Source organism: Hyalella azteca, unplaced genomic scaffold (genome assembly GCF_000764305.2).
Source record: "Hyalella azteca isolate HAZT.00-mixed unplaced genomic scaffold, Hazt_2.0.2 contig15246, whole genome shotgun sequence".
Classification (NCBI taxonomy): Eukaryota; Metazoa; Arthropoda; class Malacostraca; order Amphipoda; family Hyalellidae; genus Hyalella; species Hyalella azteca.
The window spans coordinates 92,933-110,140 of NW_025945103.1; the positions used below are offsets into that span (position 1 = coordinate 92,933).

Below are 17,208 nucleotides of genomic sequence, written 5' to 3' on the forward strand. Positions count from 1 at the left end.
AGTAATTGTAAGGATAATGAAAAGTAATACTATGAAATATAATTATTAATGTGCTGAATGTTGAATGCGATGTACTATGTATTAACGTGTTTTAATGATGTAACTGTACGGGTACCAACAAACATGTACACTGGGACCACTTTCACCCTCTACATCAAAATTTTATAACTAATCCAAAATTTTACCTCTAATCCAAAACTTTGCTCTCTAATACCAAAAATTTTTTCCTCAAATCAGACTTTTCCAACTCTAAACCGAAATTATTACTTATAATCCAAACTTTTATCCTCTAATCCGAAATTTTCATTCAAATCCAAAATTTTGCTCTCTAATCCTCAAAATTGTAATTTTTTATCATAAAATTTCCTCAAAACCAGCCTAGCCTGTTACTCTTTAGCGTTTTGATACGAGACCAGTAGCACGGTAAATATACGAGGCCAGTAGCACGGTAAATATACGAGGCCAGTAGCACGGTAAATATACGAGGCCAGCTAGTAGCACGGTAAATATACGAGGCCAGTAGCACGGTAAATATACGAGGCCAGTAGCACGGTAAATATACGAGGCCAGTTGCACGGTAAATATACGAGGCCAGTAGCACGGTAAATCCCACTCGTATCACAGTAAGTAATGACCAAGTATTTAATATTTGTAGTGGCCACCACTACATTCAACGCAACTGTCTTTCTTAACTTCAACGCTACACTCGTTATTAGGCTTTGATCGTATACTCGACTGGTGAGTTATAACCCTTTTGAACTTTTATGTTATTTTCTTGCATCTTATATTTTGGAATAAGTAATTCTAAGTGAAATAGGCTGTTTAGCCTGTTTTTTTCATCTGTTAATCATTTACCAGGTCCGTTTTTGCAGGTCGGAACTATATTGGGCTAAAACTTTCCTCCCGTAAGCTCTGTTCATGCAAGTGGCACCAATACTCCCGCCATTATTCACTCGTCCTCGTATTGTATTTCTGATTCCTTAACTACCGAGTTTCATCCTTATTCCTTTTTAATTATTCCGTTAATTTCTTCCAAATGATTTCTTTAATTTCTTTCTGCAGCCACACCGAATGCTGACGTAACAATTAACAACAAGATAACTCTAGTATCATGTTTTTTGATGCTAGGTGTTATCTATGTTACCACATTTTTCTTCTTTTCGTTTCGTGTCAAACCTTAATTCAGAGCACTTCTGAAGATCCTGGAAACTTGAAATTTGGCATGAATGCTTATGCTGCCTAACAATTCAAGATTTGATCATCAGAAGTAATAAGTTTGAAAATTTATTTATAAATTTTCAATTAAAAAAACCCTAAAAATTCACGGGTGGGAATCAATTTTTTTTGTCGAACATCCAGAGCTGCCAACCCTGGAAAAGGATTTGAATTGTTAAAATTTATAAACTAAAAAGTAGATAATAAATAAATATAAAAACCATTTTTAAAAACCACGTTTTTCTGGTGGTTACAAAACTAAAATCAATGAAATAAGAAAATTGAAAAAAATTTGAAAAACCACGTTTTCTTATCAGACAAAAAAGAAAAACATTAACTCTTACATAACATTATATAACATTCTACATAACTTTAATGTTATGTAAGAGTTAATGTTTTTCTTTTACGTCCGCTAAGAAAATGTGGTTTCTTAAAGTTTTTTATTTGTTTTATTTCATTTGTTTTAGTTTTGTAACCACTAGAAAAACGTGTTTTTTTAAAAAAGGTTTTTTATATTTATTTATTTCATATTCTCGGACAGCTAACATATCAATAGGTTTCTCGAAAATATTCACATTTTTGAGACCAAGTACGAACCAATGCACATGTTGCGTTCACAACACTCGCCTAGAATAGCTGTTGCTATGAGAATATACCTGACCTTGTCGTGTAATCAGTGAATCTGTGAGAAACACCAGCCTGCTGTGCGCGCTATAAATAAGGTAACTTATTATGCCAACTCACTGCATACTTGGTGGTATTTCCCCTGAACATACTTTTCCTTCAAGAGGCTTGATAAACTTGTTGATTTTCGTTTGTATTTAAATATATAAAAAGTTTGATTTAGAGTTATACTTCCCTAGGACCACCCGGATGTTTCCGTCGACGATCATCTGCTTGCTACTGCTCATCATCGGTGAGTGTCTTCTGCATAGGAATTAGAACAACCATTAGGTGCAGAACTGTCAGTTTTTGCTAAGTAGTTCCAGCTTTTGTTAGTGTCTGCTTATTATTATTATCAAGAGTGTAGTTAATTGGCAGCGAAATAATTGTCAAACCGTGAAATTTATGGAAGCAGTAAAAATCATTCAACAAGTCTGGTTGATTTAAAAAAATTTTCACAATATTTTATTATTTTTATCAAATTAGCAAAGGGTCATTCGCTGTCAAGTGCACAATTTTGATTGAAAATCTGTCACACCTGACTATCATAAATTTTGATGAAATTTCACTCCCAATTTGGATCATTTTTCAAACCAACAATGAAGAAAATTTCAGCTCCAAATATGAAAAACTTGATATGATCGCGCGGCGCCAAATCTGCAACTTAAGGTCACTGCTGTGGCATGTCTGTGCTGGCCTCGAGTGAGGTGGCCGCAGGTCTTGAAGAGGTGCTTCTAAAAAAATTTCTCAATAGTTTATTGTTGATATTTTTGGGTAGAATATGGTCAAACTTGCTAGAAAATCAAAAGTGCAGAAAAATTAACAAGTTCAGTGCCTTGTAAATCACTGGAAAATTTATAAATCTCCACGTCATCTTTACAGTCTATTGCGAACATACGTAACATTGTATACACAAAAAATGATTGATACAATGTATGCATTTTATGCATTGTAAATGAAAAAAATGAATAAATTCATTTTGATTTTTCAGTAATCATCTAAAATTGCTAATAGAAGCCTCGGGGCAATTTTTCTACTTAGTTTATGTACAAACTTAGTAAGTTTTACTAAACTAATTTGGTCAAAGTAGTTTTATTAGAAACAGTTTAGTTAGAAACATAAAATTTTCTACTATAACATATATGTTAATCATAGCCATGGGGTCTTCTTGCTATGGAAGAAAACTTAGTTTAAAATGCTGCATTTGGCTCACTGGAATTTTTGATATTCTTTTGAATTAGATTCTACATTGCAAAAGGCAGTAGAATACTATGTTTAATTAGATACCCATGCATGCATGTGATAGCTCAGTGGCGAAACATACATGAATTTGCTGCTTTTTTTCGCTAAATATTTTTTCAAGTTTGGAAGGGCATACTTTTTTCAAGAGGCTTCCTTTATTTTTACCACACTTCTCTTTAACTTCAATTCTTGTCTGTCTGTCTGTCTGTCTGTCTGTCTGTCAGCTACAAATCTTATAATCGAAATGTAACACACTTCTCCCTGCTCAATCGATTTGAAATTTGGCTCACTTGCATAAAGTTGGAGACAATGTATGAATCAAGTGGCAGAATAAATAATTAAATCAATTTTTTTCAATTTTAAACAAAATTAAAAATATTTTGTCAGCTACAAATCTCATAATCGATATTTGACACACTTCTAACTGTCCAATCGATCTGAAATTTTGCACACTTGCATAAAGTTGGAGACAATGCATGAATCAATTGACTGAATTAATAATTTTATGAATTAAACATTTTTTTTCATTATAAAATTAAAAATAATTTTGTCTGCTTCAAATCTAATAATCCATATATGACAATATTTGACCTGTCAAATCAATCTGATATTTTCCACAATTGCATAAAGTCAGAGACAATGCATAAATCAGTTGACAAAATAAATAATTTGAAAATTTACAAAATTTTGATATCATAAAAAAAATTTGATAAATAATTTTTTTAATATTTGAAAATGAAATTAAAAATTCGTTGTACATGTGTAACATCCAAGATACTGGATTTTTCAGAAGCTTTAAAAGTAATTTTTAAACGCATATTATTACAACCCTTCCCTTTAACTTCACTTCTTGTTTGTCTGTCTGTCTGCTATAAATCTTATAATCGAAATTTAACACACTTCTACTTATCCTATCAATCTGAAATTTTGCACACTTGCGTAAAGTTGGAGACAATGCATGAACCAAATGACAAAATAAATGATTTTAAAATTGAAAATTTTTTTTTCAATGTTAAAAAAATTGAAAAAATAATTTTGTCAGCTACAAATCTTATAACTGATATTTGACATACTTTTACCTGTCCAATTGATCTGAAATTCTGCACACTTGTGTGAAGTCAGAGGCAATGCATGAACCAATTGACAGAATAAATAATTAAAAAAAATTATTTATAAAAAAATTGAAAATTAATTTTTGTAATATTCGAAAATAAGTGAGAAATTCATTGTACATCTGTAACATTGGAGACACTGGATTCTTTAGAAGTGTTGTCTTTAAAAAGTAAATTTTAAGCGTATATTACGTGTGTAATTTTAAAAATAAAAAATTAATTTTTTAATATATCATAATAAAATTAGAAATTCATTGTACATGTGTAACATCGGAGACACCGAATTCTTTAGAACAGTTGTCTTTAAAAAGTAATTTTCAAATGCACATTATTTCAAAGTCAACTCATTTGTTTTCATATCTCCTTATTTGTTGTAACTTCCAAGTTTATTAATGTTTATTCACATATAATATAATACAGGGTCGAGTAGTTTATTTCATCCAGGAGAATAAGCACGTGTCACAAGTGAAAAGCTGCCACAGGCAGCAACATAGTCTACAGGAATGAAGAAGAATGAATTTTAATACAATTATTACCAATAGCTAGAATTACTTATTATTAATATTTATTACTACCAATATATAAAATTAGAGTATGCTATAATACAGAATATTCTCTTTGTAATAAATGCTCTTCAACAAAATTGGTATACTGCAACTATTCAAACATTGCCGGAAAATGGCTCTGTTAAGTTAATTATTAGTCAATATTTATGTATACAATGTAACGTATGTTGACAATAAACTGTACAGCTATCAAGGAGATTTATACATTTTCCTCTGATATACAGGGCACTGAACTAGTGAATTGTTTCTGCTCCTTTGATTTCCGAGCAAGCTCGAATGACCTTATTATACACGAAAACTATTACTGATAAACTATTGAAACAATTTTTCAAAAGCATCTTCTTGAGCTCTACAGACACCTAAATTTCCAAATTAGTGGCTAGCACAGTAATTTCCGGGCAAGTTTGACCTTCTTCTACCCAAAAATATCAACAATAAGCTACTGAGAATATTTTTTTAGAAGCACCTCTTCAAGTCCTGCGGCCACCTCACTCGAGGCCAGCACTGACATGCCACAGCAGTGACCTGAAGTTGGAGATTTTGAACCGCGCCATCAGGGACATTTTCACCACCCCTTCTTTGAGGGCCCATAATTGAAATTTTTTTATATATTAAGCTGAAATTTTGGGCTATTCTGGTTGATATGTTAACTAAAATAATATGTGTGATCCTTTATCAAAATGGTCAGGTGGGTACTCTTTGTTCACTTGACATGGTATGACCCTAAAGCCTTCATTGGTTGTCCTTTGCTCCTATCGTTAAAGTTTTCGTATAATCTACGCATGACAAATTGATTGCATTATTAAATTCGAATTCTCATATGGCAGGCGCTGTCACAGCCGACTGTCCTGAGGGCTATGAGGTCGTCGGGTCCAAGTGCATCCACCGTTACACGGGTGGATATCTGACGTACGACGAAGCGGCCACTTACTGCACCCAGCACTTCGGCAGGCTGCCTGTGCTTAAAGACTGCGCTTCCTTCATTGATGTCGCCTCCTATGTCAACGATGGATGTAAGGTTATAACAGAAAACATGTTAAAGTCAATAAACTTGCAGAGTTAACAAATTTTGCTTTCAGAATGTTTGTCATCATAGAAACATTGTAAGTCGACCCTCATAAGTTAGAAGTCAATTTAGCAAAAACATAATTCATCTGTAGTATGACTTCTGATTAATTTTTTGCAATATTATGATGACTATTAAAATGACACAAACGCTGTGCATGCCTCTTCGCTGATTTTTGAAAACTTGGTGAGTTGGCATGCCGTGTTTGCCGCGGGCGGAAGAATTAGCTTCAACACTTCAACTTTTCCGCCTCAGCTTCTGATTCGTGGAATCAGAAGCTGAGCCGGATCTAAATTTTAACAGGGTAGAGGTGCAAAAGCTGCGCAACTCGAAGAGGTGGCCAGGTAGTTATGAATCGGCAACAGGCTAACAGATCCTAATCAACGCTGAAAGCACTATATCAATTAATATTATTACATAAAAATATTTCTATTACTATTAACGTTGCACTCCATCAGACTCAACTGATTTCAACAACGGCTACTGGTTAGGCGCGACCAATGGAACGCTCACCAATGTTTGGCAGTGGAGTGACGGAGCGGCCGTGCAAATGGGTGCTCCGTACTGGGCGATGGTGAGTCAATCCATGCTTTTTTCTGTACATGACACAACATATTTGCTAAAAGGAAGTATATTTATTACGAAATTGTAAATGGATGAAGCTCAACTAAGTCGCGTCCAGATGCAATAGGATTGAACAATATAATGTGACAAACAGTATTATAATGTTGAGGTGAACTTACTTAGAATTAACAGAAAACAGGAGGTGCAGTTCCGAGTGTCTCTTACAAAAAGTCACTCTTGATTCTCCTGTTAGAAATGACAGTGATTTGCAGTCATAATTATATGAAGATTTAGTAGACAAATCGTTATTCCCACTTATGTTTCTGCTTGATTCGACCTACCCAAATATAAATTATTGGTGGAGCATCGATGATTGTTGGTGGCTATAGGTGGAAATTATAGGTGGAGAGCACCGATGGCGCATCGGTGGCGTGTCCGGCCTATATTCCACCTACAACCTGTTGCTGGCGACCCTAACCTAAAAACGCTTCTTCTACAAATAACTTACCCACTGGCGCCGATGGCGAATCGATGATCCGTCAATAACCACCTCTCGAATTAAGTCGATAAAATTTTCCGTTAGTTTCAAATCCAACGCCTGTGCATTCTCACATTGCTCGACAATCCTTCCAAATACGATCAAACATTTTGAGGATTACTTATACACATCAAGCATGGCGGTACAAGCAACAATGTCGGACATGTAGCAGGAACAAATAATCGCAGTGTTATGTACAAAACTCGTGAGAAATCGACTTGGAGAAAAGTCCCTGCCTGCTCGGATCGATCTCAAGTCTCTCGCCAGCAAAACCAAGCCTCTACCGCTGAGGCATGGGAGATTCGGAGAGGACTTACCAAACGAGTCATTTTGAAAGATTAAACCGAAGTCAATTTTCAATTTCATCAATTAATATTGATAAATGCCACTACTGTGCTGATAGGATGGTTCCATTAACCACTGTTTACTCGAAGACGTTATTATGTTCCAGAAAATGGCAGCTGAAAGAAATTCCGTTTATTATCTATTGAAGTATTTTTATTTGAAAATTATATCAATTTTCGGAAAGGGAAGTTTAGAAAGATTTTCGACGAAAATTTTTTTGCGGAAAATAAGGAATGTTTAGAGAATGGAATTGACATCACTCGGTTTTGAAATGTCAGGGGTGAAATTTTTTCAACAATCCGCGCCGATGTTTTTTCTCTACATTAATATATTGATAATCTGTTACGTAGGAATGATGCTGAAACCACATAATTATATATGTAAAGTTTAAATCAGAATAATTGTGTGACGAGACAGGCAAATTTCTCATTAGTAGTTAAATTACAATATCAATGTCAGTCCATATAGAACTGCTCCGTATCTTTCAGCGTAAAGAGGATATTTTTTCCTAAAATAACAGAGTTTTTGACTAGCAATCTAACCGGAACACATTTTACAAGCAAGGCGTAGCAAGGATCGTTTCGCTTTAGATTCTTTCCTCAGAATACTGGAGATGATTTGAGAACGGAACCTAACGGTGGAACGAGTTGGAACTGTGCTTATATAAGTGGTTCCTCGGGCTGGTTATTCCGAGACAACACATGTACAGTTCCTTACTATCCACTGTGCTCAAGACCTTCAGTAGATGGTGAGTTACTCCTCCGTTTTGAAGCCTTGGAAGGTAACCTGAACAGAAAATTGGAGAGAGTAAACACTTTGTGGAGGAATTCGTTCTAAGATTTTGATTATTTTATGCAGTCAACTGCCAAATTAATCCCCTGAAAAGAATTATACGAGCAAACTGCATAATTACGCAAATAATTATCATGAGATTGTACGTAACTTTGACTTGCCTGTTTGATTTTCAGGAGTTAGCTCTCAATATTAAATTGATATCTTAGAAAATTTTACGCCAAAAGTGAAACAATTCAATAGATGCTTCGCGATTATCAAAAAGAAGAAGTAAAAATAACCACAATGAAGAAGAGCTAAAAAACTTACAGCTATCCAGTTCAATAAAAAGTATTAGGTGAGGGGCATCATGTAATTTGCATGATTGAATCTCTGTGCAGTCTACGTGTTTACTTCTGAATTTTTATCATTTTATCTTGCTTGATTTCATTCAGATGTTACTGCAACATGGCACATATTGAACTTGAGGCTTGTATCAATAAATATTCACTGACATCCGGCACACCTTGTACCTGAGGGTTCCATGAAAATTGCTTGCTGTACATAAAGCGCTTACGTTAATAGTTGCATGGCAATATCTATAGTTCCGATATTAGCTTAAAGTTTGAAATGATAAATATTCCAGTTAAACGGAATGCAGGTGTAAGCGCGACGGTGACGTCCAAACGCTCTTACGTCAGCGCCAGTCAGACAACCAAACTTTAACCGTGCAGGGAAGTGAACTTGGAGGATTTCTGACACTTTATTGGTAACGAAGGCACTGGTGGATACTGGATACTGATGAATGTAGAAACAAGAACAAAAAATCAACTCAAAATAAACGCAAAATGAACATAAAGTGAACTAGAGTGAACTCGGAATAAACTCAGAATAAACCCAGCGGATGGCTCGTACTGATCCTATTGTTCGTAGTTAACCAATAAGATTCTGCAAATAAAAATAATAAATAAACTTAACAAGATGCAGCTATAATTCTTAACTTTAATTATTCCTAGAAAAGTTACTATTCATAAATATCACAACACAAATTTAGATGTCAGTATATAACTATTCACAAATATCATGCACAAATTTAGATATCACAATATAACTATTCTCGAAAGATTCAACATCAGTGAAGTGAACGCGCTTCACGACTGGCACAATTAAAGTGACGCGTATTGAATGATCAACGTGAACAGACTTTTTCTCTGAATGAAAATACTAGTAGAGATCGAAATGTAAAAACATTAATGGAAAAATGAGTACAAATTTAACCGAACAAATACAAGAAATAACTGTTGAATGATCGCAACAAATATAAGGAAAAACGCGGTACAAAAATTAGAGACGCATGAGGCGCGGCCACACAGGGTCTTGAAAAAACTTAGTTAAGTCAGAAGAAACGCACGAAAGGCTAGACCCTTGGCAAAGCAGAACTAATCTTTTATGCAATGACTTTTAAAAGTTCGGCAGGTCCTGGAGCTAATATCCAGCTTCCAAGTTTTAATAATCTAATATCGTTCATGCATTCCATATTTAACATCATGGATATATATTCTACTGCAGGTGTCTGCCAGCATCCTTTTGTTTTGGTTGGCACTCAGTGTGTACACATGATTACGACCAACTACCCCTGGCACGAGGCTCGTAACCAGTGTGGACTGGTCGGTGGGGACCTGATTGTTGTAGACGACTGCGATCAGTACCACAAGGTTGCCCTCTACCTCGCTGAACAAGGTAACCATTTAAAAAGTTCTATATAATCTTTCAAAATAAACACTGCCTGCCAAACCCTAATGATATTTGTACGGTTAAATTTAATTAAGATAACTAAGACCTGAGCTGTGAAGTTGAGGTTTAACATGCCAGTGATGTAGACCCGCATTACTTAGGTTAAAATAAAGTCAATTCTTACCATGATTAATTTCTAATTACCCCCATCAACATTACGCCTCTAGAAAGTGTTAACTCATGGGAACTTCCCTTTCCCAATCTAGTGACAGGTATATCGTGAGTGTCAGGGAAACAGCAGCGGCTTTATACAGAATAATATTTCGAAACTTAAATTCTTATTCCCTAGATTTGTTTTTTCTTTTCTGAATAAGGGGACCCTTACTATTGGATCGGGGGCTCAGATGAGGCCGAGGAAGGGCAATGGCGCTGGGTTGACGGTTCGCCGATGACCATGCGACTGCCTTACTGGTCAACTGTAAGTATAATGACTGAGGAGTGCTGTTCATGCCCCATCTAGAGGAGTGCAGCGTTTGCCCCATCTTGAGGAGTGTTTTTTATGTTCTATCTAGAGGATTCTTTTAAATGTTCAATCTAGATGGTCATAATTTCTGTCGCTTCCAGACCATTGTTTTATTGTCCTCTCTATAGAATGGCCCATCTGTAGGGGGCTTATATTATACCCGTCTTTTCCATCAAATGATAGGAGGTCTAGGGATAGATATTCTTCAAGATTTGTGAATCATTTTCCTCATTTGCAAAGTTTACTAATTATTATTGATTCGGATATTTCAAACCCACTTTTTAAGATAGAAGCCATATGATTATGTCATGTTATGGAATGCAAAGAAATTTTTTTAAAGAAATTCTTGCGCAAAAATTATAAATAATGTCAGGTGGTCGGTTCTGTGACCACGTGATGGATTTGTAACTGAGAGTCAGGGGACTTTATTGTTCCAAGTAGGACTAAGGCAGGACAAGTGAAACACTCGGTAACACTAGTTCTATTATAATAATAAACTGGCTCGGTGAGTACAGAAGGAAAGGATTTGACAGGTACAGCACAAGTATGTGCCGGAGGAGCGGACTAGCAAGATGACGGCTAGGCAGTACCGCTACGACTGACGAGCGGTACACTGACCGGGCTATATATAGTCCTTAACAGGGATGACGTCACTGAGCGTGACTCTACCATGTGGGTACAGAACTAGCTAAGCTGGTGACGTATGATAACCTAGATGGTGATAGAAGATCACCGGACAGATGTTGATAGAAGATCACCGGACAGATGGTGATAGAAGATGACCGGACATAAACGTTACGGAAAATTCATTCTATTTTTCATTTCCTATTTAGAGAGTAACATGAGCCTTTGTCCAATTTTGATTTTTCTTGGAGGAAGTATTTCGACCTTCAAAAGTAAAGAAAATTACACCATAATTCACCACGTCTTTAAATAAAATGTTTTGGAGTCCAGCACCATCGTCAATAGAAATTTCTTGAAAAATATTAGTTGTCAGTACAATTTAACTAAAAAACAATATGCTAAAATTAAATATACAGATAAAAGGCAATGAAAACAACATGAAAAGCCTATCTATTCTAAATTTCAAGCGGGCAAAAGCTAAAGGCTGTATTCAAACTATACCTCTTTTTGAAAATATACAAGGATTCTAAAAAACGTATTCGAAACCATCAGAGGTGGAAACTAAAATCTTAGTCACTATAGAATATTGGCGCGTCACACGTACGATGGCGTGACCACTGCGTGAGTGCGCACTGCGCACAGCTGAATTAGGTAGACGCGCTGTCAAATGGCCAGTTCTACAACTACTCCCTTTGTTCTCCGCTTTCCTGGATAAAAGATTGCGTGCTACCTACACGTTAAAACAATTAAAGGCAAGCATATTTATTGTCCAATGAAGGATTTCGATGATTATTTGTTCAAAGTGGTACATAGCTGAAGTAATTAATTCAGATAAGATTAATGAGTTCTAAACCCTAATTATGTCAATTTTGTTTCACTGGTGCAGACTTGCATACAATCTAGTAATGTTTTCGTAATCTGACTATATTACAAAGACTGATGTTTGAGTCGGGATGGATAATTAATCACGAGTTTAGTACCATGCATATTGTGGCTTGGCTATAAACATTGTTGAGAGCGCTCGAGTTTGTCAGAACTTGTAAGTTTCATCGTTAAAAAAAAGTTTCTAATTGATTTCACAATAAAATGTGGAAAAATCGATAAATCGAATTCTAAAATGTGTAGCTCACATATTTAATACTCGTGTAACCTAAGTCTTGTTAACATAACTGTAAACTCCTATGAAATATATAACGTGTATGCCCATAGTTTGCATTGTGTTTGAAGAACGTGAAGAGGTTGACGGATGCTGTTAACACTGTTAGTATCAACACTGTGTTTGCGAAGCATCTGGCAATCTGCCGGTCATTGAGAAATTGACTGGAAAATTTTGATTGCGGATGCGACATCCACCGTGGCGCTGGCCCGCTTGGATGCCGCCTCGGTGACTGATGAAACTGAAGGTTTTATTGCTCCCGAATTAACCTCAGAATTAGAATTTCATTTTTCAATCAGCTCCATACACGACAATCGTAAGAGAACTTAGCATCAGTATCTTACAGGACACACCACGCATACACTAAGCCATATTAACTAAAGCACAGTAATAGTTACAGGCGTCAAGCTGTAGCGCCACGGTGGATGTCGCATCCGCAATCAAAATTTTCCAGTAAATTTCTTAATGACAGGCAGAGTGCCAGCTGCTTCGCAAACACAGAGTAGACATTAACATGTCAAACGGCATCTGTCAACTGCTTCACGTTCTTCAAACACAATGCAAACTATGGACATACGTTATATAGTTCACAGGAATTTGCAGTTGTTAAATTAACAAGACTTGGGTTGCACGAGTATTAAATGTCTGAGCTACATATGTTATCCGATTTATTAATTTTTCTACAATTAATTTATTGGTAAATCAATTTGGAATTTTCATTTGACGATGAAACTTGCAAGTTCTGACAAACTCGAGCGCTCTCTCAACACTGTTTAGAGCCAAGCCACAGTATCCGTGTTACTAAACTTTTGATTAATTATCATTCCCGACTCAAACATCAGTCTTTGTAATACAGTCAGATTACGAAAACATTACTAGATTGTATGCAAGTCTGCACCAGTGAAACGAAAATTGACATAATTAGGGTTTAGAACTCATTAATCTTATCTGAATTAATTACTTCAGCTATGTACCACTTCGAACAAATAATCATAAAAATCCTTCATTAGACAATAAATATGCTTACCTTTGCTTTAACGTGTAGGTAGCACGCAATCTTCAATCTAGGAAAGCGGAGCACAAAGGAAAAATGTGTAGAAATGGCCATTTAACAGCGCGTCCTCCTAATTGCCAATGTGCCAATATTCTATAGTGACTAAGATTTTAGTTTCCACCTCTGATGATTTTTGAATACGTTTTTTTAGAATCCTTAATTGTATATTTTCAAGAAGAGGTATAGTTTGAATACAGCCTTTAGCTTTTGTCCACTTGAAGTTTAGAATGGACAGGTTTTTCATGTTGTTTTCATTGCCTTTTATCTGTATATTTAATTTTTAGCTTGTTTTTTATTTCAATTGTACAGACAACTGATACTATTTTTTTCTGAAAATTTCTAATTGACGATGGAGCTGGACTCCAAACATTTTATTTAAAGATGTGGTAAATTAATGTGTAATTTTCTTAGCTTTTGAATGCTTAGCTTAGCAATACTTCCTACAAGGAGAGTCAAAATCGAACAAAGGCTCATGTCACTCTCTAAATAGGAAATGAAAAATGGAATGAATTTCCGTAACGTTTATGTCCGGTGACCTATCACCATCTGTCCAGTGATCTGCTATCCATCTAGGTTATCATACGTCACCAGCTTAGCTTGTTCTGTACCCACATGGTAGAGTCACGCTCAGTGACGTCATCCCTGTTATGGCCTATATATATCTCGATCTGTGCACCGCTCGTCAGTTGTAGCGGTACTGCCTAGCCGTCATAATGCTAGTCCGCTCCTCCGCTACATACTTATGCTGTCCTTGTCAATTTCCTTCCTTCTGTACTCACCGAGCCAGTTTGTTATTATAATAGAACTAGTGTTACCGAGTGTTTCACTTGTCCTGCCTTAGTCCTACATGGAACAATAAAGTACCCTTACTCTCAGTTACAAATCCATCAGGTGATTACAGAACCAATGAGGAAAATGATTCACAAATCTTGAAGATTATCTATCCCTAGACCTCCTATCCTATGATGGAATGACGGGTATAATATAAGCACCCTGCAGATGGGCCATTCTATAGAGAGGACAATAAAACACTGGTCTGGAAACGACAGAAATTATGACCATCTTGATTGAACATTTAAAAGAATCCCACAAATAGAACATAAAAAACACTCAATGTGGGGCAAACGCTGCACTCCTCTAGATGGGGCATGAACAGCACTCCTCTATAGATGGGGCATGAACAGCACTCCTCTAGATGGGGCATGAACAGCACTCCTCTAGATGGGACATGAACAGCATTCCTCTAGATGGGGCATGAACAGCACTCCTCTAGATGGGGCATGAACAGCACTCCTCTAGATGGGGTCTGCCTCACAGATCACCCGTCTTGCATCACTGCACCACGCGCTGCTGAAGCGGTACATCCACGCGCAGTTCAGCTCCAGGCAGTTCTGCTTGCCAGGATTGTCGGGTTCTAGCGGTCCACTATTCAACTGCGCAAAAATAAAGCTAACATCTTCAATTATTATTGTTACATCAATGTAACAATCACCCTGGATGATTATTGCAACAATCATCCAGGGTGTTGATTGTTACAGCATTTACATTAGAAAGGCAAATATATATTATTTAAATTACAGTATTTCCAGATATATTACATGGTCCTGGATTCTCCAAAGTTCCCTATTACCAAAATGACTTTATTCCACCCCAAGTTTTAAGTTTTCATGTATACCGTATTTTTGAATACATTTCTAACTGAACTCTTGCAAAATTCGGTTTTGTCATAAGTTTGCGATAATGCCGTTATATACATTGATCCAGAAATTTTAGTTCAATGCATTTATTCAATTTATCTTAATGATCAAATTTTCAAAACTGATCTGACTGGAGACCCAATAACAGTAAAAAGAATGTTTATATAGTCAATTGATTCCATGAATCAATCGATTTCAGAAATCAACATTCGAGGAAAGTAACTTTTGATTGCAAGTTCATACATGTATAAAAATATAAGTGTCTCGGTCTAAAATTAGTGAGTTGAGCAAATCAAATCATGCAGCCACTTGCCATATAATAACGCTTTTTTACGCTGTAGATGATACCGAAAATAGATACCGGCAAGATTTTTCGTGAAACAAACTGTTGTTTATAAATTAACTTTGGATTGTCGCTGCTTCAACAAGCCAAAGAAATTCGTGAGATCTTGTCCATGGAGAACAGCAAATTATGTTTGCAGTTAATTCTGGAACTCAAGATGAACTTCTTCAATTTGCATATAAACCTAGTATTGGATTTAGGTACAAGTGTATAGGAAACAACCAACGAAAACGACGAAACTTTTATTCAGAAGTCCAGGCGAAGTAGTTAACATCTTCCATTAGTGAGATGATAACGGCAAAGGTTGCAATCTATCCTGTAACGATTATATCACCGACATCCAGCTTCGACTGATAACAATTAATTTCCATTGTTTTCAAAATCTGATATGACTACGCATTTCTGAGCTGGCTCTTTTTATTCTTATTCGTGCACTTCTTTTAAATATTTGAGTCAGTATCCTTACAGTTGACCAGTAAGGCAGTCGCATGGTCATCGGCGAACCGTCAACCCAGCGCCATTGCCCTTCCTCGGCCTCATCGGAGCCCCCGATCCAAAAGTATGGGTAACCTTATTCAGAAAAGAGACAAAAATGAAGGGGATAAGGAATTTAGTTTTGAAATATTTTACTGTTTAAAACGCTGCTGTTTCCCTGACACTAACGATATAAATGTCACTAAAATGTAAAAAGGAAGTTCTCCAGGATTAACCACTTCCTGAAGGCGTTAGGCTGCTGGGGGTAAATAGAAATTAATCATTGACTCCATTTTAACGTAAGGTATGCAGGTCTACATCACTCGCGTATTAAACCTCAACTTCACAGCTCTGGACTTAGTTGTCCTAATTAAATTTAACAGTACAAAAATCATCAGGGTTTGATTGACAGTGTTTATTTTGAAAGATTATATAGAACTTTTCAAACGGTTACCTTGTTCAGAGAGGTAGAGGGCAACCTTGTGGTACTGATCGCAGTCGTCTACAACAAACAGGTCCCCACCGACCAGCACACACTGGTTACGAGCCTCGTGCCATCGGTATCCGGTCGTAATTATGTGAACACACTGAGTGCCAACCAAAACAAAAGGATACTCGCAGAGACCTGCAGTAGAATACATATCCATGACGTTAAATGTGGAATGAATGAAAGATATTAGATTATTCAATCTTGGAAGCTGGATATTAGCTCAGGAAGTCATTGCGTGAGAGATTAGCTCTGCTTTGCCTAGGGTCCTGAAATTCGGCAGTTTGCTCGTGAAATTGTTTCAAGGGGATTAATTTGGCAGTTAAATGCATAAAATATTCAAAATCTCAGAACAAATTCCTCCACAGAGTGTTTACTCTCTGCACTTTTCTGTTCAGATTACCTTCCAAGGTTTCAAAACAGAAGAGTAGCTCACCATCTACTGAAGGTCTTGAGCACAGTGGATAGTAAGAAACTGTACATGGGTTGTCTCGGAATAACCAGCTCGTGACATCAAATATAGAAGCACAGTTGGCACTCGTTCCACCGTTAGGTTCCGTTGCCAAATTCTCTCCAGCATTCTGAGGAACATATCTAATTAGAGGGAGCTGTTCAAAGTTTTTTGATCAATTGTATCACATGAAGCACTCAATGCAATAGTTGGTCAGCTGGTATATTTCTAGAACCAACTACTGAATGACATCACTCGATAAAGATTCCCTACTAGCCAAATAATAATTAAGGGTGGGGCACCTATGGTTATATGTAGGCATGCTACATTATATGCGGCGGATCGATCTTTGCTACGCCTTGCTTGTAAATGTTTTTCGGTTAGATTGCTAGTCAAAACTCTGTTATTTTCGGAAAAAAATATCCTCCTTACGCTGAAAGATACAAAGCAGTTCTCTATGGACTGATATTGATATTGTAATTTATCTACTTAAGAGAAATTTGCTTATCTCGTCGCATAATTATTTTGATTTAAATATATTTAAATATTTTAACACATATTTAAAATGTGGTCTCGGAATCAT

At 36.2% G+C, this 17,208-nt stretch overlaps 2 protein-coding genes across 2 annotated transcripts; one reads left to right on the forward strand and one right to left on the reverse strand.

The window, feature by feature from the left end:
• Positions 1–1,971: 1,971 nt before the first annotated feature.
• On the forward strand, positions 1,972–10,336 carry LOC108666656 (C-type mannose receptor 2-like). The gene is made up of 6 exons (XM_018153575.2): positions 1,972–2,131; positions 5,626–5,811; positions 6,323–6,438; positions 7,915–8,059; positions 9,652–9,822; positions 10,191–10,336. Exons 1-6 carry the CDS (start codon positions 2,089–2,091, stop codon positions 10,334–10,336), a joined length of 807 nt encoding a protein of 268 aa, XP_018009064.1. The 5' UTR covers positions 1,972–2,088.
• Positions 10,337–14,468: 4,132 nt separating this feature from the next.
• LOC108666661 (CD209 antigen-like protein 2) lies at positions 14,469–16,755 on the reverse strand (the record flags this gene model as incomplete). Its single annotated transcript, XM_047884344.1, has 4 exons — positions 14,469–14,606; positions 15,680–15,783; positions 16,142–16,312; positions 16,611–16,755. Coding segments are annotated over 4 exons (558 nt in total), but the record flags the coding sequence as incomplete, so codon positions are not given.
• Positions 16,756–17,208: the final 453 nt, after the last annotated feature.

What these genes read in the sequence shown, in the direction of transcription:
- LOC108666656 (XM_018153575.2), top strand. Translation starts at nt 2,089, where the DNA reads ATGTTTCCGTCGACGATCATCTGCTTGCTACTGCTCATCATCG. An exon ending in CTTGCTACTGCTCATCATCG is followed by an intron (nt 2,132 to 5,625) that starts GTGAGTGTCTTC and finishes CTCATATGGCAG; the next exon opens with GCGCTGTCACAGCCGACTGT. An exon ending in GTGCTCCGTACTGGGCGATG is followed by an intron (nt 6,439 to 7,914) that starts GTGAGTCAATCC and finishes TTCTTTCCTCAG; the next exon opens with AATACTGGAGATGATTTGAG.